Genomic DNA, 22,881 nt, shown 5'->3' with positions numbered 1-22,881 from the left:
ATGAACAAGCATGAAAAAAAACGTTTGAATAAATAAAAAAAAATGCAACAGTGTCATTTCATCCACGTGCTGTCGGCGACCTTCTGTGCTTTAAAGTGACACTTTTATGAGGTATGGAGGGTGATCCATGCCGTCAAAGAGGAGAGGCAACAGAAGTGTCATAAATTGACATGCTTTGTGGTATATTTTAATAAGAAGTATGAAGAGCAGTTGTAAAAGTCTATACGTTGTAAGGTGGTATTTCTTGTCCCAATATAATATTACACACTAATTTTATATAGGTTTTGAGCATGTGGTTTGCATGTGGTGTGGTGGAGCATAGTGGTAGCCATGAGGAAAAGTTATTTGGACATGGTGACCTCACATGTACTTCTGTTCTGGAAACTGCTCAGAAACACCCTTATTATCAGTATACCTAGGAAAGCCATCCATCATCTGAATGCTCTAGGTCTCTAGTTTGTGGTTGCAAAGTTTCATGAGGCTGTGATTATCATAGAGGTCACCACAGGTCAAGTTAAAAAAAAGTTTTTTTTAGTTTTAAGATTTCAATCGTAGTCAAATATGTTTTAAAATCAGTATCTTTAAAAATAAAAAGGAAGCTATTTTTTAAAGCCATATCATTTTATGTATATCATATTTTGCTAGGATACTAATCAAATTAATTATGTAAATCTCATCTGCCGAAAAACTGTGATTGTTGACAGTGAGTAATATCTCAATCTTTGTTAGTAATAGTATGATACCTTTTTCGAAATGTTTTGAGAGATTCTTCTGTAAATGAAACCAAAAATAAGTTGCATGAAAACAATCTATAAAACACATGTTCAATAGTTTCCCCTTCACAATTGCAAAAAGTGCATCTATTGTTAACAGTTACGAAGAACTTGCAAATAAAAAGTTATCTTTAGCAGGGTAGTACCTGTGTACAATCTTAAATAGAAACTCATTGATTTTATTTGGAATTATATATTTATGAGGTAACAGAAATATTAGCCATTAGCCACTACTCTCATACATTCAACCTCTTACGCTTCCGGGGTGTTAACGACTCCTCATACATGTCATCTCCTCTTTTTTTTCCTCTGTGGCATTAACCACCCTCCATACCACGGCGTCGCTCCACAGAGACACAGTGTGGCCTCCGCCTCCTCCTCGCACGTTTCTCTACTACAGACTAGACCAGACCAGACTAGAGCAGCAGCCATCATTCATCCAGCGGTACAGGAGCTGAACGTGCAGCATTCCCTCCCTCATAGCAGCGATGTTTTCCTGCAGAGCAGCCTGGCAGAGGTGTGGGCCTCTGGCCCGGAGAGCAGCCTACAGGATGCCCCGGGACGGTGAGTCTACACAGACAGCTGGCTTTAGAACAAAACACTAATATGAATTATTATTAGTAGTAGTATTAATTCCTGAATCTCTGAGCTTAAATGTAACGTTGTGTCTTTGTCCTCCGTCGCCTCTCGGCTGAAGGTGGAATAGGACACTGTGTCCTCGTGTGAATGTCTCTACATAGCTGCATCATCCTCATGCTGGACAATGTCAATGGCTGCTCATGATGGCATGTGAAGGTCAACTGGGCTGTTTTTTTTTGCTAAAACAGGGCTGAAAGGCTTTTGTGGTACATTTATTCATTTAAATAGTGATTTGTTCTGCTCTGCGTTTAGGTGTCTCCTCATTGACATAATGGATATATAGCCTGCTGTCAGCCTGGTGGAGTGTTTCATAATGACATCATGTTAAACACGCTTCTATCCGCAGCTGCCCGGGTATTAACCACAGCACTTCCACTTTGAATCTCTAGCGTTAATCCGCTGTTGACCAGCTGCTTTCCATCATGATAAATGCTTGTGTTAGGTATTAAACCAGTATAGAACCATTAACCGGCTCCCATGATGTCCTCATGAAGGACACACGCGGTCTCTTCTCTGTGAGGTTCAGCCCACTGAAAGCTCTATAGTACATTTAAACCTGAATATAACAGCATGTGTACATGTGTATGTGACCTTCAGCGTGGTGCTATGTGGCACGGAAACATGGTTGCTGCTGTCGGTCACGTGGTGTCGTGCTCGTGTGACGACGGTCTAATGTAAAGAATGGAGAGGCTCGAGCTATAGGTTACCTCTACAGCTGAGGGAGCGTGCGCCACTAACCGGCCGGTGGCTGCAGCTTCTCTCTCTCTCTCTCTATATATATATCTCTCTATCTCTCTATCTCTATCTCCATCTCTCTGGCGATCATAACCTTACATAACCAAGAATGACAGACTGATGGTGTGTTGGCACATGGGAACCTATGGATGACCTGAAGAACAAATATCCTCTGTTCTCTGTTGTGATACTGGCACCTTCATGAACTCATTAAGTCATTATTCCAGCAGCTAACCACGACAGGTGGCTGTTTCTCATGTTAACTCATCATGTGTTTGACAAAGAGCAGATTTTAAAGGACCAGTGTGTAACTTTTAGGGGGATCTTTTAGCAGAAATGGAGTGTAATATTAATAAGTATGTTTTCTTTAGTGTATAATCACCTGAAAATAACAATCGCTGTTTTTGTTACCTTAGAATGAGCCGTTTATATCTACATAAGGAGCGGGTCCTCTTCACAGAGCCGGCCGCCATGTTTCTGAAGTAGCCCAGACAAGACGGTCCTCCAGGAACCGTCCCAATATACAACCTGAGCCGTACCGAAATGAATGCGTACCGTCCCAAATTTAAAATCTTTGTTTTTCTTCATCATCATTAGTTAATCATTCAAAGTGACCTTTAGCATTGAAGTAAATTGAACATAAAAAGTGGTTTATTTTTGTTAATTTATCCAAAACTTATTTTTATTTTAGAAAGTAAGCTCGAGAGCCCTGAGCCCAGAACAGACAAAACCAAACACTGGCTCTAGATGGGGCCATTTGCGTTTTCACGTCGGCCACCGTAGTTCTCCGTCACGCTTGGCATGCAGGAGAAGTTTCAGTTGGTTGCAATCTGCAACCTCACCACTAGATGTTGACAGATCCTTCACTCCTTGTAAGTAAGTGAATATGTAGGCTAAATATAAACACTAGCACAAAATCAGCATTTAGTATGAAATATCAGACGGCCATATTGTAACAAACACCAGACCAACAACGGGTCCACTTACAAGCTTTTTCTGGAACTTTTGAAAAAAGTGCACCTTGAGTTTTGTGTTCAGTAGGTCATGTTTGGCCGAAGGAGTGTTGGTCAGCTTACGTTTTGCCCCTGAATGGTCAGCTGTAGCAGCCATTACACTTTGATGGTACATATCTAAACATCCGTTTTCTCCATGTTGTCTAAGTGCTTGTCACCTTTTGGCTTTTACATCCCAACAAAAAGCTAATGCCTAATAAAAGATGGTAGCATGACGAGCCATCCCATAAGCCTGTTGTCTTGCTGCCAGGCTGGACTGGGGACTTTAAAGAGCTTACGTCAAAGTAATGTCCACTGTATACCCAGAATCCTTTCAGTAATGAGACTTCTCCACTCCGGTGGTCCCACTTAACCACAGGATGGTATCATGGTCTAATCCTGTGACCTCTTGACCTGCGTCCCCTCCACTGGTCATGAATTTTCACCACCTTATTTCCCCTAACTCGTACCGTGCTTAGATTTGAGCGGATTAGCCAGTATAAATAACAGGGTGTCAGGGAGTCGTGTCAGAGCCCTGGACACTGGATTACTTCCTGAGAATATGAAGAGTTTAATACCCTCAACACTGGACATGACAGAGCTCCATAGGGGCGTTCCTCTGCAGTGTTCACTGCAGTGAAAATGTTGTTTTTGAAAGAATAAATGCCAACAAATATAGATTGGAGCGTTGAGTGTTTTGTTGGTTGGAAGCATGTTGTGAATTTTGGAAAGGATTTCGCTGATCTTTGACAGAGACAATTACAGTCGGAGATGCTGTGTCAATCGATTAAAATATTGAATCGCGATTAATCTCAATTTTTTGTATCTGTTCAAATGTACTGTAAAGGGAGATTTGTCAAGTATTTCATACTCTTATCAACATGGGAGATGACAAATATGCTGCCTTATGAAAATGTATGTATATATTAATTATTGGAAATCAATTAACAAAACAATGACAGATATTGTCCAGAAACCCTCACAGGTACTGCATTTAGCATAAAACAATATGCTCAAATCATAACATGGCAAACTGCAGCCCAACAGGCAACAACAGCTGTCAGTGTGCTGACTTGACTATGACTTGCCCCCAAACTGCATGTGCTTATAATAAAGTGGGCATGTCTGTAAAGGGGAGACTTGTGGGTACCCATAGAACCCATTTTCATTCATATATCTGGAGGTCAGAGGTCAACGGACCCCTTTTGAAAATGGACAAGCCAGTATTTCCTTGCCAAAATTTAGCACAAGTTTAGAGCGTTATTTAACCTCCTTCACAACCAGCTAGTATGACATGGTTGGTCCCATTGGATTCCTTAGGTTTTCTAGTTTCATGATGCCAGTATCGTCACTCTAACTTTAAAACTGAGCCCGCTACTTTCTCCGTTTTAGTTTTCACCCTTTTTCCTTTACGGCAGGCCGGCTCGCGCTGACGAGATAGGATAAAGAGAGGTGTTTTGTCGGACTGGCCGATGCGTGGTTAACTGTCTCAAAGCTGGATCAAATGAATGATTCGTAATTGATATCTTATTCCATAGCCTAATATCTGTACAAGTAATATTCATACTGGTTTAAATAAACAATTTCCCATCTTTGCTGAGCAAGAGTTTTGTGCAAAAGGACTTAAAAGGCCTGTCCCATATATACGCCGGTTGAGTTCAGTGATAAAATTCTATTATTTTATTGTTATTTTATTCTAACGTTTTAATTATTCTATTATTTTTTACTGCTTATTTGCAACAACAAACCAAAGTAAATTCCTAGTGTTTACCTGATACAAATTGCAATAAATAAAGATTCTGATTGTGAGAAGAAAATAGAAGCCCGGGCTATTAATTGCAGTTTTACACTACTTGTATTTTTGTTTTTTACTAGAACATGTTCACATGCTTTAATCTTCAAAAAAACACATTATTTTTCTCATCCTGTCTGTCTGAATATACCTGTATTCACCCTCTGTCTGAGACGCTCTGTTTTAGCATCTGTCTCTTTAAGACCCCCCTCCCAAAAAAGCCCAGTCTGCTCTGATTGGCTTGCGAGAAACATACGTTGCACCTTTGCAACGATAGTTCTCATGTATACACGTTTTAAAACGGATAGCAGTTCAAAACCGAGCTGTCTTTTCTTTCCGAGGGCGTGGAGTAGAGTGCATCACCTTGCGGGCGTCAAACAAGCGCTGACAGGTATATTTTTGGCAATCTAAATCTATTGTGCGAAATCCAATCAGAGTGGGAGAGGCATCATGAGGCAATAGAGCGCCTTAGGGTGCTTTCTCACCGATCCCTTTTACACCGAGAGAGCTGAAGCTTATGTGCTTGTGCAGCACATTATTCCTATCCTGACCTGTAGGACCTTTTCATGCCACCAGAGTCATCGACAGCAGTTGATGTGAATTGTGAATGCAAGGTTGATCATCCCCTGGAATACTATTTTGACGCTCTATTCCTTTTGGAAAATCTGTCCTTGTTTGAACCTCCTCTAATACATGTGGAGGTCAAAGTGAGATCACGTAATCAAGGTTCTATTAAAGCTACTACAAGGAACTTTAATTTTGTGTTGACTTTGGCGGTCCCTGTGGACAAAAGCGGTAGTGTTTTTGAGCACCAGAGTCCCTTTTAGAAAACCACTCATTTTACTACAGCAGGGTCTGACAGCCTGCCCCACGCAGTCCAGGTTCTCCCGTGCCTCCCTTCCCTCCAGCAAGACCAGCAGTGCGGCCTGGGCCTCCAGTAGGGGGGCATAGGCGTTGGCTCCTAGCGGGGCACCGCTGGAGTCTTGAGTTTCCGGTGAACCTGCATGATTTCATCTGATTTCGTAATCCGACCCGGTGGCACCGATGACGAGCATTAAGGGTGTTTTCACACTTGGTCCCTTTCAGCCCTCCAAACGAACTCGGAGCGATTAGCATTTTTTGCGCATATGTGAACACTCCAGAAGAACTCAGACCCCTCTGAAACAAACCGTACTCAGACCTCCTTGGGGGGTGGTGTGAGTACAATTAGCTTCAAGTCCTGTCTGGCGGTTCACTTAACCTGTGCAGTGTGAACACAAAACACCCCAAGAATAACTATATAGAAATAGACAATCTTGAGACTTTTTCATAACCAGTTAAAAGTTCCTCCCAGTAACTTTAAGGAAAATCTTATGAAGAAAGATCTAACATGTGACCTTTTAACCCTTTCCAGTTGTGCAGCGGCGACCAATGTCATCGGTTCCTGGTGGGTCTGGAGAGAACATAGTCTACACCCTGCTGTGTGGTGGAGCCCTTGTTGCTTCTGTGTCTTACGTAAGTTGTATTGTTTCTATTCGTTCAATATGATACTAACCTACACTTAACAAGGTTGTCCTCAACAAAGGGTTACAAATGAGTTCTTCTTGTAAAATAACATGATTTGCATAGTATCTGGGATTTGAATCTTTTCTTTTTCCTCTGTCCACAGGCATACAGCACGTTGTCCTCTGACCACGCCAGGTTCAATGATCGCATCTCAGAAATCAATGCCAGACCCAAGACAGAGTGGGTACCTAAACCATGGCCACCTAAGAGTAAGTAGTCCTCACCTGCTGCCACTTGGATTTTTAACCCACTTTACCAGACTATACTAATGGTGCTCAGAGACCAGATCCCCTCCACTGGCTCACCAACTGTAACGTGTGAAAGCGAAAAATGATTCTTGTTAAAATTTTGCTCACTTGTTCTTGACAGTCCAGGGTTTGGTTTGATCTTCTGATTGCAGTTTGGCAAATTCTTTTGATTTTAAAGCCCCGAGGCTAACTAATCCCTCATCAAGTCTTTAATTTCTCCTTGTGCTTATCAAATAGCAAAGTCCAGAAGATTCAAGTAACAGGCCTTTTTAAAAGAGATCCTTTATTTTAGCCAGCAGTGGTGGCTGCTTTTGCCAGTTAAAAATGACAAAAGTTGCCAGCGAGAAATAATATTGATTGTATCGAATCAATGTTAAGTAACTTGCCTAAAATGAAACTTAGTTTTTGTTTAGTAAAAGTGCTCTCTGCGAGCCAGGGACTGTACCTGGCCTAAGTGACAGACTGTTAAGGAATGACATGTCTACCGTGTGTGCTTTTGCAGTCTTTAACATTTCTTTCTAGCTGATCGTGTCACATCAATTTCTTTAAAAGTGCAATGTGTTATACCGAGTCACATGCTTCAAAGAAATGGGGGGCAGCATTTCACCTCTACTACTTGGTCCATACAATCTAAATTTACAGTCATCAGTTGTATAAAAAAAACACTGCTTTCTTATAATCTTCACATTTGGTGTCAGCCTGTAGTTTACGTAGCATCTGTGTGTTTATTGTGCCGCTAATCGGGGCTGTACGGTCCGTGTGCGTATTGATAGTTTGTTTCACTGGATTAAATTCAAAGTTGCAGAAACGAGAAAACGACCTGCACCTGCGTCTCGACCACCCCGTCGTGAGCAGAGCGGCAGTCACTCTGCAGCTCTGGGAGACGGACGCCCTGTCAGCGGCTGCGGCAATTTTAAATTCAGCTAGCACAAACCCCAGCGCCAGGAGTCACAGCGGGCTGGTAGAGTGCTGGGTCTACACTGTGAACGGTAGCAACAGAAAGTTCGCTGATCCGACGGGGAGTTGGGGAAGTACTCCAGGATTGGATCCTTGGTGCGCGGGATAGCTACGTGTCCTAGACCTGCAGCACTACTACTCCCGGCAGCAGGGAGGACGAGGCGCGGGTGCGAGTCGTTTTTCTCGTTTCTTCCACTTTCAAAACCATCAAACGGACCACGGATGTATTATTGACGAGCCCTCGGGGCTGCTCTACTTCTTCGTCCTCTCATGTTGGACGGAGGGCAGACTGGACGCTACTGAGACTCGCTATTGCCTCTCGAGGAACGAGTGGTATTAAAAGACAGGACGGGCCAGACGTTGACGTATTTGGCAAAACGTCAAAACTGTTACTAAACAACATTCTTTTGATAATGTTTGTAAACATTTTTAAGGTTTAATACAAAATTCTGGCCAGATCTTACACATTGCACCTTAAAATTCACATGTAGCCCTCGTTTGGGTCTTGGGCTGCTCCGTCTCACTGTGAGCAAACGGATTGAGTTCAGTCCAAGCAAAGGATTGTGGGACAGTCCCAGATTATCCCCTGCTTATTTCAGCCGTGAGGGAACATCACTGAGACAACGCACAAGTGCAGAGACTGAGCGTAGCTGCCCAGCAGTGTGTTGGCAGAGAGGTCTACCGTGTTAGTCACGCACACAGTCGTAGTGCCTGCTGTCCTGTATTTACCACGGCCTTACAGTGCTGCTAAAGTGCTTCAAGCCGGTCAACCAAAAGCATTGTAGTGTTTGTATTTTAAAAACGTTATACTTTGCATATACAAGTGAAATGCCACAGTGTAGATCCGGCTGTTGTAAAGGAGAGCAGCTCTGCAACACCAAGAAACGCGTTCGAGTCGCGTGCAGGAACGCGGCCTTGTTGCGTGCAGGAACTGACAAAATGTCAACTTGACAAAAGTAGACATGAATGCCTCTTAGATTCAGTGTTCAGCACTTCTGGACTTCCCTGTTCTAAACCCCCCCCCCCACCCCTCCACCCCTAACACAAACTCATTTCCTCTAAACACAAACATCCTCTGGTCCGGCACACGCGACTCTGTGTATTCTGTTTGAATATTATCAGTGTTTGTGATCACTGCTTTTTATTTGTTCTGGCCAGCAGACTCATAACTGCCCGTGTTCTATTGTAGACGGGTGAGCTTAGTTTACTTGATCCGTTTGACAAGTATGAATAGAGCAAATAAATCAAGTGACTGTAAGTGTACTGATACCATCAGCAGCAACACAATCACTGTGTACAGGCTCTAACGCAGACAAGGAGATAAATCCACTATGTAAACGATTTGGCTTATACAGAGTCCGACTCCCTGCTGCTATCAAGATGACCCATTTCAAGTCGTTTTCATCACATACAATAAGAACCAAACACAGCGAGAGTAATGAGAAATCAAGTTAGTTCCATAGAACTAAAGCTTTAGGACATTAGAACTGTGTTTTTTTTGTCCCAAGGCGTCTTTAAACTATAACGGGCCAACATTAACTTGCATCCAAAGGATAAATCCTGTGTGATGAATGGCAAATGTTGGATTTTCAAATGAAATCTCCGTTTTACTGTTAATGTTCTTTGAGAAAAAGCACATCTACAAAGGCAAATGGCATGAGCAGCATGTTAAATAGAAAGCAGTTTGTTGAAAAATGTATAAAAAAATAATTGTTTTACGTCAACATCCCGAAGAAACAAAGTTCCTTCCTTTTGCATTTACTGCTCATCAACTTAGCTGGCTGCTGTTGCTATGGCTAGTTGCCATGTGAAACTTACACTGGTGTTTCTGTTTGCTTGCAGACAGGGACGAAGAAGACGGTAAGTTGTGTCGTCACAGATATTTAGCTTTCATTCATTAACACTGCCTGAGAACTTTCTGAATGCCACTGAGATGTTGTCCTGAGTTCAAGGAAATGTTGAGGTGTGGGCTTGACTGTGCTTCTAACACTTTCACTTTCCTGATTCCAACATTGGTTGCAATGAAAGCTCATGATCACACTAATCACTGTGTGTTTTTACCACTCATATGTCCACGATTAGACCATCGACAGTGGGAAGGAAATTACCCAAATGATGTTGTTAAAGAGAAAAATGTTTTCGTCAATAAACTGCCATAAAATTATATATTATTTTCCACTTTCACTGAGTTGATGCTTTTTTAACCAACATCTGTCCTGATCTCAACTACCAAATATTCATTAGTTTTCAGAATTTGAACTCTTTAAATGTCAGTTTTAGGGCTGTCAATCGATTAAAATATATATTAAAAGATTGTCCATAGTTAATCACGATCACAAATTTATCACACGTTTTTTATCTGTTCAAAATGAAAAATCATAGGAGTGGGCAAATTTGCTTGCTTCATGCAAATGTATTTATTTATTATTGGAAATCAATTAACAAAACAAATATTGTCCAGAAACCCTCTTAGGTACTGCATTTATCATAACAAATATGCTCAAATCATAACATGGCAAACTCAAGCGCAACCGCTGTCAGTGTGCTGACTTGACTATGACTTGCCCCCAAACTGCATGTGATTATCATAAAGTGGGCATGTCTGTAAAGGAGAGACTCGTGGGTACCCATAGAACCCATTTTCATTCATATATCTTGAGGTCAGAGGTCAAGGAACCCCTTTGAAAATGGCCATGACAGTTTTTTTTCGCCAAAATTTAGAGTAAGTTTGGAGCGTTATTTAGGCTCCTTCACGACAAGCTAGTATGACATGGTAGGTAGCAATGGATTCATTAGGTTTTCTAGTTTCATATGATACCATATGATGGATCATTCACTCTAGCTTTAAAACTGAGCCCGCTACAACCTAAAAATCTCAAGTTGCGTTGATGCGTTACAGAATTAGTAATAATTATGTTAAAACTAATTTACGTTAACGCGTTATCGCTCTAACATTGCCAGCCCTTGTCCGTTTGTTTACATAATGCCACTGTTTTTTATGGAAAAAAATTTTTTTGTGGGGGGGTTCACAGTCTGGGATATGTCAATGATTAGCAACAACATTGATTTTGATGCATTGCAGCAGCAGCAATGACCCTTGTTGAAACCTGGAAAATAGCTACAAAAGTATAATAGAATTCCTGATATTATTATACAGTTAGGCTTCTTGGTTTTGGCCACCCCTATAACAAATTTCTGGGGTCGCCACTGCTGTCCTCCCATGTGACCTCAGTCTCACCTCTCCTGAAGTTTATCCTACTGGCAGAAAGGCTTATGCCTGATTTATATTTCTGTGGAAAAGCTTCTGCAGAGATGGTTTGCGGAGCTCGCAGAGAGCCGCAGAGACAACGCCCCGCACCTCCTGAAAAAATGTGATTACGTCCCAGGCCCCCGCGGATGCCGCAGAAGTTTGATTGGACGTCAGAGTCGGGTTGTATTAAGAGGCTGCACGTACTGCCTCCTCATTCGGTTTCCCTTATTAATTCTAGGCACAGGAGCTCCTCCTCATCATCTGATTCTTCCATAATTCTTCTTAAAGCCATGGATTATATTATTATATGTGACTATTGAATCACACCTATCGAATAAATCAAAGGCCGCCTGACAAAGAGTTTGAAAACTGCGGGGCCAAATGACATGCTACGCGCAATCCGCCACAGTACTATACTGTATATACCTGGTGCTCACGAGAGGTGCCCACACAGTATGCATAGGCGCATGCCGCAGGAGTATAAATAAGGCATAAGTCACCAAATCAATCCCCTCCTTTTATACCACTCAATCCCTCTTTTCTGCCTCTCTTCATTCTTCATACCTCTTGTTTTAGAAGAGGCTTCAGATTAAAAAAAGTCTTACCTTTTCTTCCAAACTTTAAGTCATTTGAAGTCATCTCTGCTCCAAGTGAAGACAAACTACTAAGGCTTCTTCTAATAGAGCGTTCGCCATCGCCATCACCAGCGTATCTTGGTAGCAGCTCATACCCATTTGTCGTTAATTCACATGCATAGCTTCTGTGGTTAGTTTTGAGCTTGACGATGATATTGCTGTGTAAATTGAACTTGGCTTTTTTAAAGAGCTAGACTTCTTCTTCTCGTTTCTCTAACTCTTTGTGTCTTTACTCTTTCAGTGTAATGGTAAAGCTAAGGTCCTCTGTGGCCGCATGGATATTCGTCCTAGAACTGGATTCTTTGGATCTCAACAGGAAATCAAAACCCCTCTCTCCTCCTTCCCTTCTTCCCTGTACTGCTCTACTCAAACCTCAGGACAATTCCTTCATTTTTTTTTTTTTGCCTCTTGCTGCTAAATGTTAATGTGTAACTCCGTGAAGAGGATAAATGGACTTGACAGAATCCAGTATTCAAAACCGACGTTTCTTTTGTCAACGGACTATATCACTGTTCAACACCACTCTGGGTTGGAATGTTCAAACAATGGCTTCGTTTTTGTGGGACATTGGCCACTTGGTCAACTTGGCTGTCGAGTAAAGCTGTACATGCCAACACATTGGCATGCACTATTGTGAGTGATGGTAGTCCATTAGCTCCATTCAAAGGGCTGTATGAGCTGATGTAGCCAGGTTTACCTATACTGTATGTGGTGGTCAGTGACATTTATCTACTGTATGTGCAGTCCGAAAGATCACTTCAAAAATAATTCATATACATCATTCTCCAGTAAGACTTTCAATAATAGCAAACCTTTTACAGCAGTGATGTTCTCAGTATTTAAATGGCATTAAGATAGATGACAACATTGCTTGCAGATTAAATGGCTGCAAGCCGCCTCCTCATGGTCCCTGATTGAGCTCTACTACAACGTTCATCTTTCCATAGATTCTGAGGAATCTATGGAAAAAGGAGGAAAATACTATAAACTAGAGAAGTGCACTTTATATTTTTTTCTAAAATTGTGAATGACCACAGCCATGAGAGGTCCTTGAACATACAGTCATGAATGTGCACAAAAAATATTAGGCTGACGGATCCAGCCGTATGCGAGATTAGCTGCGGACAGACGGACGCACACACGACCTAACGCATGATCCCCTCCAGGCTCCCGCCTGGCGGAGATAATAAACTTGGCATTTGTATTTTTAAACACCTTTACACTGAAATAATAACACACACTGATTACTGACGTAACATAAACCTATAGTCGGTGCTGTTACATTATCCAGGAGATAATGTGTTCTCCTGTGTTTCTATGTTGAGGAACATTAGGTAGCGGTAAAAAAAAAACTTTCAAATTGAAAATTACACAAATATTTCCGGAACCAGCAGCTCTTCCACGTTGCAACTCAGCAGAGTATGTATGCTCAAGTGTTAGCATTTACCCCGTTATCATGAAATCCCAACGTGCCAGCAGGCTATCGTCACTCCCAATAGTCAATGCACAAGTGCTGAGCACCAGTCAAAGTTGATTCCTGGGCCAGTCTCCCACAACTTGGTTTGTTTTTGTTGATGGTTACTGTAGACCAAATGGTGGAGGGGTTTCTGTTAAAGATTAAAGATACACAACCTACCTGGGCTGTCTGTGTCGTTCTCACTGTCAGATCTCCAGATAACATACGGTAGTTTGTTAATTGGATGGTAAGAAACATAATTCAACTTCACCCCCTCTCCCCTACACCTTATCCTGCACTCCCCTTCCCTCTCCCCTCTCCCCCCTCTCCTCTCTCTTGTCTGTCGTGCTCCTTCTCTGTCTTTGAGTTTGCATGCAGTTAATGTAGTGAATGTGTCGCCTCTGGGTTTATTCAGATGAAATATTTGCTGAGACGGCAGTATTTCTTTTTTTTTAGAGTGGCATATCAGCCTGCTGGGAAAACCTGATCAGCTGCCAGTAGCTATGTTTCCATCCAACTGTTTACACTGTTGTTGTGTATACCAGTCTGACTTACTAATGAAAGGCAGCAAGTTGGAAGAAGATGAACCATCACAAACCCTGAATGCAGCGACAAAGAGCTGTGTGAGGTCAGTAGAGCGGCGTCTCTGCTGTCGTCTTTACATTGAAAACAATGGAGACCGCTCACTGTCTGAAAGCACCGGACATTTGACAAACCTGAGATATTCGGCACATGTATTTGTCATCCACATTGTAGAGCTGTCACTTTTTTTAAAAACATGTACAGACCCATGTACAATAAGTTCCTTTAATACTGTCAGGCTTTTTATTTTTACCTTTTTATCCAAGATTTTTTTACACCTATTGTATTGAATCCAAAATGCTTCCACACATCACTTCTCAGATGGTTTATATGTTTAGCACAGTTCGTTAGTTTCTTCCTTTTTATTGCATCCATGAAGAGAACAACTTATTTGATTGTAGATAAATAGAGCATGAAATAGCAACTTAAACCTGCAGTAGGCAGAATGTTTTTGGCATCATTTGGCAAAAATTCCATAATAACCTTTCAGCATATTGTAATTCAAGTGTTCTGAGAGAAAACTAGACTTCGGCTCCTCCTCATGGCTCTGTTTTCAGGCTTTAAAAAATGTAGTCCAGGACGGGAGACTTTGGCCAATCAAAGGTCATTTCAGAGAGAGAGAGTTCCTATTGGCTGTTAAACATTTGATCAAATGTTGCCTCTCCGCTACGTAGTTTAACACACCTTGGATGGAAACCCAGCTACTGATAATATATTAATAACCTTTTATAATGCTGCTTTTTATACATTAATCAGAATATCTCACATTTGAAATTGGCTGAAGACTGTAGTAGATAATGGAATTTGTCAGCCTTGTGATTCAAACCAATGCTCTGGCTGATGCACTCCTTCTGCTTCTTGTGTTCCAGGTGGAGAGGAAGAGGCCGCTGAGGAGGCAGCCGAGGAGGCCGCTGAGGAGGCAGCCGAGGAGGCTGTGGTTGGCGAAGAGGAAGCTGGAGCTGACGGCGAGGCAGAGACCCTAGCGGAGGAGGTCGCTGAGGTAGTCGCCGAAGTCGCAGAGGTCGTCGCCGAGGTGGCGGAGGAGGTCGCCGAGGCTGCGCACGAAGTGGAGACGGTCGCAGAAGAAGTGGCTCACATTGCCGAAGCCGTCGAGGAGATCGCCCATGATGCTGCGGAACCAGCCGTCGCCGCCGAGGAGCCTGAAAGCAACGGTACGACTTCATCACCTGAGGAGGAGGAGGCAGCTGCCTCTGAGGCCTGAGGTTCCACACACTCACTACAGGGAGACACACTACACACACTACCAGACACACACTCGACTATCTCTAGACCACTTAAATTAAAGAGCCGCTGATAGCAGGTCTTCCCTCACAACACTGAGAACAATAACACTATTAACTCACTGTCTAGAACCACTAGAGGTTAGCTGCTTCTCCTCCGGGTGCCTGGGTTCACCTCTTCATCATTCTCTTCTGTCTTCCTAAAGATGTATATTATTTTCTCTTGTATTTATTGGAGTGGGCATAGAGGGCAGCACTGTGCAAAGTATGCATTTCTTCACACATAAGGATGACTTCAGGTTTTTTCTGGTATGCAGTGTAGATCTCTGGGTTTGTCTATATTTGTTCAGATTATCATGGGGGGCCATCTTCTCAGCAGGTTCCTCTCGATTTACAGCTGCACACCACAGTGTGACATTCACAAAGTGGCAGCCAGGTCTTTTATGTGACTCTCATTTGCAGTTATGGGTGAAATAAATGTGATCACAGTGAATTCAGACATTCATACAGATTGGCTCTTATTTGGCAGAGTTAATGTGATTTTAAAAAGCAGCTAATTCCCCTGTTAGAGAACTGCAAGCCTTATATATCAGGTTTAATCAACCGCACATAGGTAAATGGAGAACAAGCAGAGGGACACTCTTATAATGCTGTGATATTATTGGTATATTTTTGTTGTGAAGGCCCCGATGCTATTTGACGAGATTTGAACACTGTATTTCATTGAAACCTCTGTAACGAGCAGTTGTGTGTTTGTATATCCTACAGCAAGATGAGATGGCTTCGTACGAACTCTGTAAATGCTGCAGTGTGTTCTATTTCCTAAAGTGTAATGTGAAACTCATAAGAACTCGTTAGGTGAACCAATTCAACCCATAATATGTGATCATATTTTTATTTTGCTTATAACCGGTCAATGAGCACTGTGAACATTTTACAGTAATACATCAAGCCACAACAATAAAACTTTTATCAAAGCGGAAAGGTTTACTGCCGTCTTTAATTTGTCTCAATTGATCTTTTTACCGTAATTTATATCGGAGCTTTTAAGTAAGGACAATTCTAGCCATTCATTCCAATTTAAAAAAAAATCTATATATATATATATATATATATAGAGATTTTCTTTGCCATCTCATATTGAATGTACATCTTCAGTGAACTTATAGATGCAAGCTTGCTCTTCTCATTTATTAAGTGAGCTTTTTATCAGCCTGATTTTAAAATGCTCACTTAATAAATGCATTTGAAATACATTGCATTTCCTTCTCACTGCTCTCTGCACCCAACTCTACTCATCTACACTGTCAGTAATGCACTGGGACTTCTCTATTCATCAAGACACAACCCTAACGTTTTGCACGGTTTGCACTTTTAGGGAGATATGTGCATGATAACCTCCAGTATGTTCCTTATGTATAGTTTAACATCCCCACATTCTCTTCACAGATACGGTACTGTATATCTGTACTGCTGCATATTCTGGCAAATTAGTAACAAGAAATTACAGCGCTGAAATAGATAGTTTGTCCACCAGAGAGGACTGACGAGTTCTTTTTCAACTATAAAGTGTCCAAACCATTACATGCTCTATCACATCTAACACACCTTTTTAATAATCAAATGATCTTGTTTATTTAAAAACTGTCAGATGTATATCATTATCAGATTTTTTTTTTTCAGCCCCTCAAATATTTATATGCATCAACCTCAAAAATCCAGTATTGGGCACGCTCAGATTTATGAATTTCTTACAAAAGAATTTCCAAGATTTTAAAGCAGTGAACCCAAACCCTACCAAAATGTATTCATTTTATTAATAGCCATGCTGTTCTGCTTTTGTCTGTGTGGAATGTCTGTGGGAAGCCGTGTATTTTCCTATTCCTACATGGAAGATCTTCATTGGTTTGTGGCACTGCATCATGCCCCCTAGTGACTAACACTACTTTCCTGTTACACCTTTTGTTTCTCTTCAACTCCACCCCCCTGCCGGGGTTGACGTTGCACCTGCATGTAGTCACAATCCACCAGGTAGATTTGCTGGCACTAGATCCTCTATCTCTCTAAAAGGGTCCCACAAATCTTACCTTTGGCTAACCACCACATGTTGAGTGAGCTAAATGTGGGAAAATATAACTTGAGCATCAGTGATGTTTTGGATGGCTGGATTTTGTGTTTCAGTGCCGCTGGCAGCTGCATCTGCTCTAGACGTACCAAAGATAGCTGAAGCAAAGGAAGAGTTGGCAACCGCTGTTGAAGACCTCAAAGAGTTCCTGGCACCAGTAGAGGCACCACCTGCTGAAGAAATAGCATCAGTTGAGGAGGATACTAAGCCTGCAGAAGAGGCCCCTGCACCAGTAGAACCTGCACCCACAGAAGAGGCCCCTGTCGAGGTTGCACCAGTTGTTGAGGTTGCACCAGTTGAGGACGCCCCAGCACCAGTTGTTGAGGAGGCCCCTGCACCAGTAGAGGTTGCACCAGTTGTTGAGGAGGCCCCAGCACCAGTTGTTGAGGAGGCCCCTGCACCAGTAGAGGTTGCACCAGTTGTTGAGGAGGCCCCAGCACCAGTTGTTGAGGAGGCCCCTGCAACAGTTGAGGTTGCACCAGTTGTTGAGGAGGCCCCTGCACCAGTCGAGGTTGCACCAGTTGTTGAGGACACCCCTGCACCAGTCGAGGTTGCGGCAGTTGTTGAGGAGGCCCCAGCACCAGTCGAGGTTGCACCAGCTGTTGAGGATGCCCCTGCACCAGTCGAGGTTGCACCAGTTGTTGAGGAGGCCCCAGCACCAGTTGTTGAGGAGGCCCCAGCACCAGTAGAGGTTGCACCAGTGGTTGAACACACAGCTCTAGCTGAAGAACCAGTCATCACCATAGTTGAGGAAGAAGTTGCAACCCTTGCCGCGGAAGTAGCCAGCCCTGCGGTGGAAGAAGAAGCAGCAGCTGCTGAAAGTCCCAAGAGAGAGTACATTGTCGTGGTTCTGGAAGGAACGCCTAAAGCTGAAAAACGGCCCAGGGTGCTGGGAGTGGGGTCCATGACTGGTAGAGTCATCCCAGCTCCAGACGATGACGGTGCCCCTGCTTCTGAGGTACCAGATAACTTTGTTTTTAGACTGATCTCAGATTGATTAATGCATGTACGTATGTTGATCAGTTTATAAATGACAAGAGCACATTTCTCATATGCTCCAGCTTTGGTTGTGGAGTGTAAGTAACAGTGTTTTGAGAACAGGTTGAAGAGACCAATTATTTTATTATCAGGATGCTGCAGTATAACTAGATATGTAAGGACATTGTCACCCCTGCTCTCAATCAGTGTGGGCTTTTAAAAAAATCTCTAACATGGATTTTTAAACTCTGCTACTCAGGGTAGGCGACGTCTTCTTAGGATGCAAATGCAGTAGTTCCAAAGAAGGTACTGAGCCTTTGATTATTTCTACCATGGTAGAGTAGTCTGATGTACTTTAACATCCCCCCCCCTTCACATCTAAATTCCTATACTTCTAATACACTCTAGGGATGTAGAATTGTTTAGTTTTTTTAATGTATTCATGTTCATATATAGACAGACAATGTACAGTACTATTGACTTTTGTGTTTGTGTCCTCCATCACAGTAAACCGCTCCTGAATGATGACTTTCTATCCAGCAGAAGAGGATGTGCCTTTGTCCAACATGTTCCCTTCCTCCTTTGATCCATAAAAACGCACAGCACTACCATGTAGTTCCAAGATACGCATACTTTACAGTGTTTAGATCAATGCCTGCTTTATGGAACCATTATCCTGACATACTAGTGGCACCCATTACTGTGACACTCCACACCGACTTGCATGTCTTGACTCTGTAGTCCTAGATGAGCCCAGTCAATCTCTGGTATACCTTTTAGTAGCCTCGATAACTTGTTCTTGTAACTCCAGTGAATTGCAACCTGTTTACTGCTGTGGACAAAGCTGAGCCATTAAGTCACCTGTTACAGTGTTTACTGCCTCAGAAATCACTCCAGTGGAATACCTTGTTACTCATCCCCATGTCCTGTTAACCCAGTCTCTGCCCAGCCACTTGTAATGTGAAACTAGTTTTACATTTTAAAGAAGAAAGGGATGTTTTTGTTCACCAGCATTTCTTTTTTACAATACCCGACCTCAGGTTTTCCTTCTCTTGGTGTAAAAATGAACAGCTGGAAACACCTTCTGTACTGTGAAGAAACACCGAGCACACTTGCTCAACAGGCCATGTACAGAAGCTACCTTGCTACCTCACTGTTCCTCGTGTTTTCAGTCTTTACAATGACACTACCGACCTCTTCTTGATGCAGTCCCAGTGTTACAGTTCCTAAGCCAACAACACAGTTGCTAAGCCACCGACATGTGATCACCTAACTTGTACTATTATACCAAATAAGGCAGGCATTTGTCGATTTCCCTTTACTTTTCTTCTTTTGTGAAGGTCATTTAACCCTGAAACATAGAACTGCTGCTCTGCTCTCATTGGGTTAGAACTTCCCTTTGGCCACTCCCCCTTTGGTGATGTCACAGTGGGTATTTTGATAGTTTGACTGATCAGTGGAGCCAGTTGAGGTTGTACCAGTTGTCGAGGAGGCCCCTGCACCAGTCGAGGTTGCACCCGTTGTTGAGGAGGCCCCTGCACCAGTCGAGGTTGCACCAGTTGTTGAGGACGCTCCTGCACCAGTCCAGGTTGCACCAGTTGTTGAGGAGGCCCCTGCACCAGTCCAGGTTGCACCAGTTGTTGAGGACGCCCCTGCACCAGTCCAGGTTGCACCAGTTGTTGAGGAGGCCCCTGCACCAGTCCAGGTTGCACCAGTTGTTGAGGACGCCCCTGCACCAGTCCAGGTTGCACCAGTTGTTGAGGACGCCCCCGCATCAGCCAAGGTTGCACCAGTTGTTGAAGACGCCCCCACACCAGTCAAGGTTGCAAAAGTTGTCGAGGACGCCCCTGCACAAGTCAAGGTTGCACCAGTTGTTGAGGACGCCCCTGCACCAGTCACGGTTGCACCAGTTGTCAAGGATGCCCCTGCACCAGTCAAAGTTGCAAATGTTGTCGAGGAGCCCCCGCACCAGTCGAGGTTGCACCAGTTGTGGGGGAGGCCCCTGCACCAGTCGAGGTTGCGCCAGTTGTCGAGGATGCACCTGCACCAGTCGAGGTTGCACCAGTTGCTGAGGCCACTGCACCAGGCGAAGTTGCACCAGTTGTTGATGACGCCCCCGCACCAGTTTGAAAACACCAGTTGTGACATCATTAATTGGGGTGTGGCCAAACATGAAACAAACTTGAAAGTTTTGACCCACAGAGAGCAGCGCAGCATGTGTTTAGTTACTTTTTACAGTAGGTGAGTTTGTTCTTCCTTAATTTAGTAGAATATCTAATGATTATACAGTGAATGTAGGAAATATTAGGGACGTCTTCCTGATATTAAGTTGCAATTTTTTGGCATAACTGGATATGTATTTTGCAAAAGTCCTTCTCGTATCCTTTTTACCTGCATCTCCTCCCTAGCCATTGATATAGATTCAATAAGCAACACTGTTTTTTACCTAGACTGATGATCAGTGGAGCTCAGCGTCATGGTTCAGTGAGATGGATAGGGGAATGGATAAGCAGCAGCATGTGCGTTCACTCTCCGCTTTTCTTTTCTTGTCTTGTTTTAGCAGTCAGATCTGTGTGGATGTGTGATTTAAAGGCCCGCAGCAAGTACGAACAGTTATGATACAGATGTGCAGGTGTGACATGAAGTGTGTGTTTTGGAAGTGTTGCTGTATGTCTGAAGTCTCCAGTGTGAAATGCTTTGACAGCTCTGTTGTAGTCCTCCTCTCTTCCTTGATCCCCTCTTTCACATTTTCTCGCCTCTACTGTTGAATTTCTGGCTTTGTTAGCCCTGTGTAATGTATTTTGAAATGGCTCACTGAAGGATGAATTGAACTTTACTTGTTGGTATGTATTTTAAAAAATGGGAGATTTAGATGATGACTCTGTCCTTGATGCTCGCAGGCAGGTTTCTGTTACAGGATGTGAGTGGATGCCTTTGACTTAGCAAAGGACAGAAAATGTGACCGTTTCACATATTGATGTTTTTCATGTTTTTACAAAATAAAGAGGGATTAAACATGACTTTTGTGTTGTCATTTTTTAACCAATTTTTCATTGGGGCCAGATGTAAGAATCAGAAATTGCTTGTTAACAGTGACACCTGTGGCCGTTAAGTCAACGTCAGTCGGTGTCCCGTTGATGCGAGGAGCGAGCATTGGTCAAAACTGTGAGTCGACAAACATAAGACTAAACTTGATTGACTGGCATCATGTTGATTAATGCTAGCAATATTATTAGCCTGCTAAAACCACAATATCAATATATATTGCACATGCTTGGCAGTAATGTTAGCTTACCTGTCCAATAGGAATTTTGCCAGGTCGAGGTCCGTTTAGATACCCAAAACCAATCGAAGGTCCCTCCATGAATCGAAGGCCCGGCAGATGTTGATCATAGTTTCCTCCTCGACTTTGGACACATTCCTGTTCTGCAAGACGACCTTCACTAGATATAACCTTGTGACCGTTTTATAAAAATAACTTTTAGTCATAATAGCTCTAATTCTACCTACTTCAGCTTTGATTTTAAAAATTTTTGTGTAAAAATAGAGTTTAAGATGTCTGAAATAGGCGGCCAATGGCAGGCTTATATGAACAGTATACATCCTGTGAGTCAGACTACTGTTACTGGTTAAACCAAATTGTGGACATTTTGTTTCTCCATAACTGGAATAAAAATACTACTTTTGAGTTTTTATTTTGTTGCTACAGTCTCCATTTTCTTCATCACAAGAGCTTAAAGTGTGACTTCAGCAGGTATTAAGGGCAAGAGACTGACTTTTAAAAGAAGCAATATATGTTTCTGTTATGGTTAGTCAATATTAGAGATTTCTGTATTTCTTTTTCACTGGTTTTAAGCTGGAAAAAGGTCATGTCACGTACTGCAGCGCACACAAATTTAACAAAATTTGAATCCGAATCTGATAGTTGATGGGTTGTTTGGTCATTGTCAATCATATCAAATGCGTCAACTCTTTAGTTATGTTTAGCAGTGCATCGTATTTTAGAAACTTGTGTTTTGTGTGTTAACATCTTAATCAGTACAGTAACTCATAACTAAAGTTGTAATAAAAGTACAATATTTGAGTTGTAGTGGAGTAGAAGTGTAAGGTAGCAAGAAATGGAAATTCTCAAGTAAAGTACAAGTACCCCTTATGTCTATTTAAGAACAGTAAATGTACTTAGTTACTTTCCATGATTGAAACAATGTCCTTGTTACACTGCATTAAATCACAGACCTTTCTGTCAACCTTAATATGAGAAAATGAGTCAGTGAGTGTTTCAAGTGTTAGTCTTCAGCTTTCTGAGCAGCACAAACATCTCATCCACTCAGTTGTGGTGTGATTACTGAAATCTCAGAGACTGAACTAATTAAACACAAACTATCTGCATTGCTAGAAATGTTTTTATTTTTGTAGAACTGACCCTGTATTAGGGGCGTTTCTAGGAGTTGACAAGGTCTGGGGCTAAGCACAGACCATACAGTTTTTTGGATGTCCCTGCTGTTCTGCATAACACTAACACTACTGCCCAAAGTTCATTTAATTTTACTGCATTGTAGGATTACTGCAAACATTGCATTTCATTTTAAATTTAATTTGTTAACAGTACTGTTAAGACATGCTCTGGACAAAATGGACATCTGCAAGGCAGCTGAGGATTCTCAAACCTATGGCACCAGTGCTTAATTGCTACTTTACTTTTTTTTAGCCCTTTTTTTACATAACATTAGTTTAGGAATATGCACTTTAAGTACAGTATTGAAGTAGCCTAATGGTCTTAAAAATAGATTTTGACACAGGAACCCTCATCAAGACAGGGCCTCAAGGGAATTTTGTACTAAAAAGACCACTTGATTTAATTACCTGAGACTGCTGAAGCCTCATATTAACTTCAGATGAATTTTGGGATATATATTTGCATGTATTAAAGACG

The 22,881-nt window shown here is 42.3% G+C and overlaps 2 protein-coding genes across 4 annotated transcripts; both read left to right on the top strand.

Annotated features, from left to right (window-relative positions):
* The first annotated feature begins 1,097 nt into the window (after positions 1-1,097).
* LOC119494190 (fibrous sheath CABYR-binding protein-like) lies at positions 1,098-19,406 on the top strand. 3 transcript variants are annotated; one of them, XM_037779885.1, is made up of 9 exons: positions 1,098-1,337; positions 6,325-6,425; positions 6,580-6,685; positions 9,524-9,541; positions 14,474-14,776; positions 17,027-17,379; positions 17,443-17,928; positions 18,208-18,254; positions 18,456-19,406. In XM_037779885.1, exons 1-8 carry the CDS (start codon positions 1,262-1,264, stop codon positions 18,241-18,243), a joined length of 1,479 nt encoding a protein of 492 aa, XP_037635813.1. In that variant the 5' UTR covers positions 1,098-1,261; the 3' UTR covers positions 18,244-18,254; positions 18,456-19,406. The 3 variants fall into 3 exon arrangements, with proteins under 3 accessions (XP_037635813.1, XP_037635816.1, XP_037635815.1); XM_037779888.1 differs by having other exon boundaries at positions 1,099-1,337; positions 17,027-17,256; positions 17,641-17,928; positions 18,456-19,405; XM_037779887.1 differs by lacking the exon at positions 18,208-18,254 and having other exon boundaries at positions 1,099-1,337; positions 18,456-18,538.
* LOC119494935 (cytadherence high molecular weight protein 3-like) lies at positions 19,402-20,968 on the top strand (the record flags this gene model as incomplete). The annotated part of the gene is made up of 1 exon (XM_037781173.1): positions 19,402-20,968. A coding segment is annotated over one exon (792 nt), but the record flags the coding sequence as incomplete, so codon positions are not given.
* Positions 20,969-22,881: the final 1,913 nt, after the last annotated feature.

Source organism: Sebastes umbrosus, chromosome 9 (genome assembly GCF_015220745.1).
Source record: "Sebastes umbrosus isolate fSebUmb1 chromosome 9, fSebUmb1.pri, whole genome shotgun sequence".
Lineage (NCBI taxonomy): Eukaryota > Metazoa > Chordata > Actinopteri > Perciformes > Sebastidae > Sebastes > Sebastes umbrosus.
This window is presented reverse-complemented; position numbering and strand designations above follow the sequence as displayed.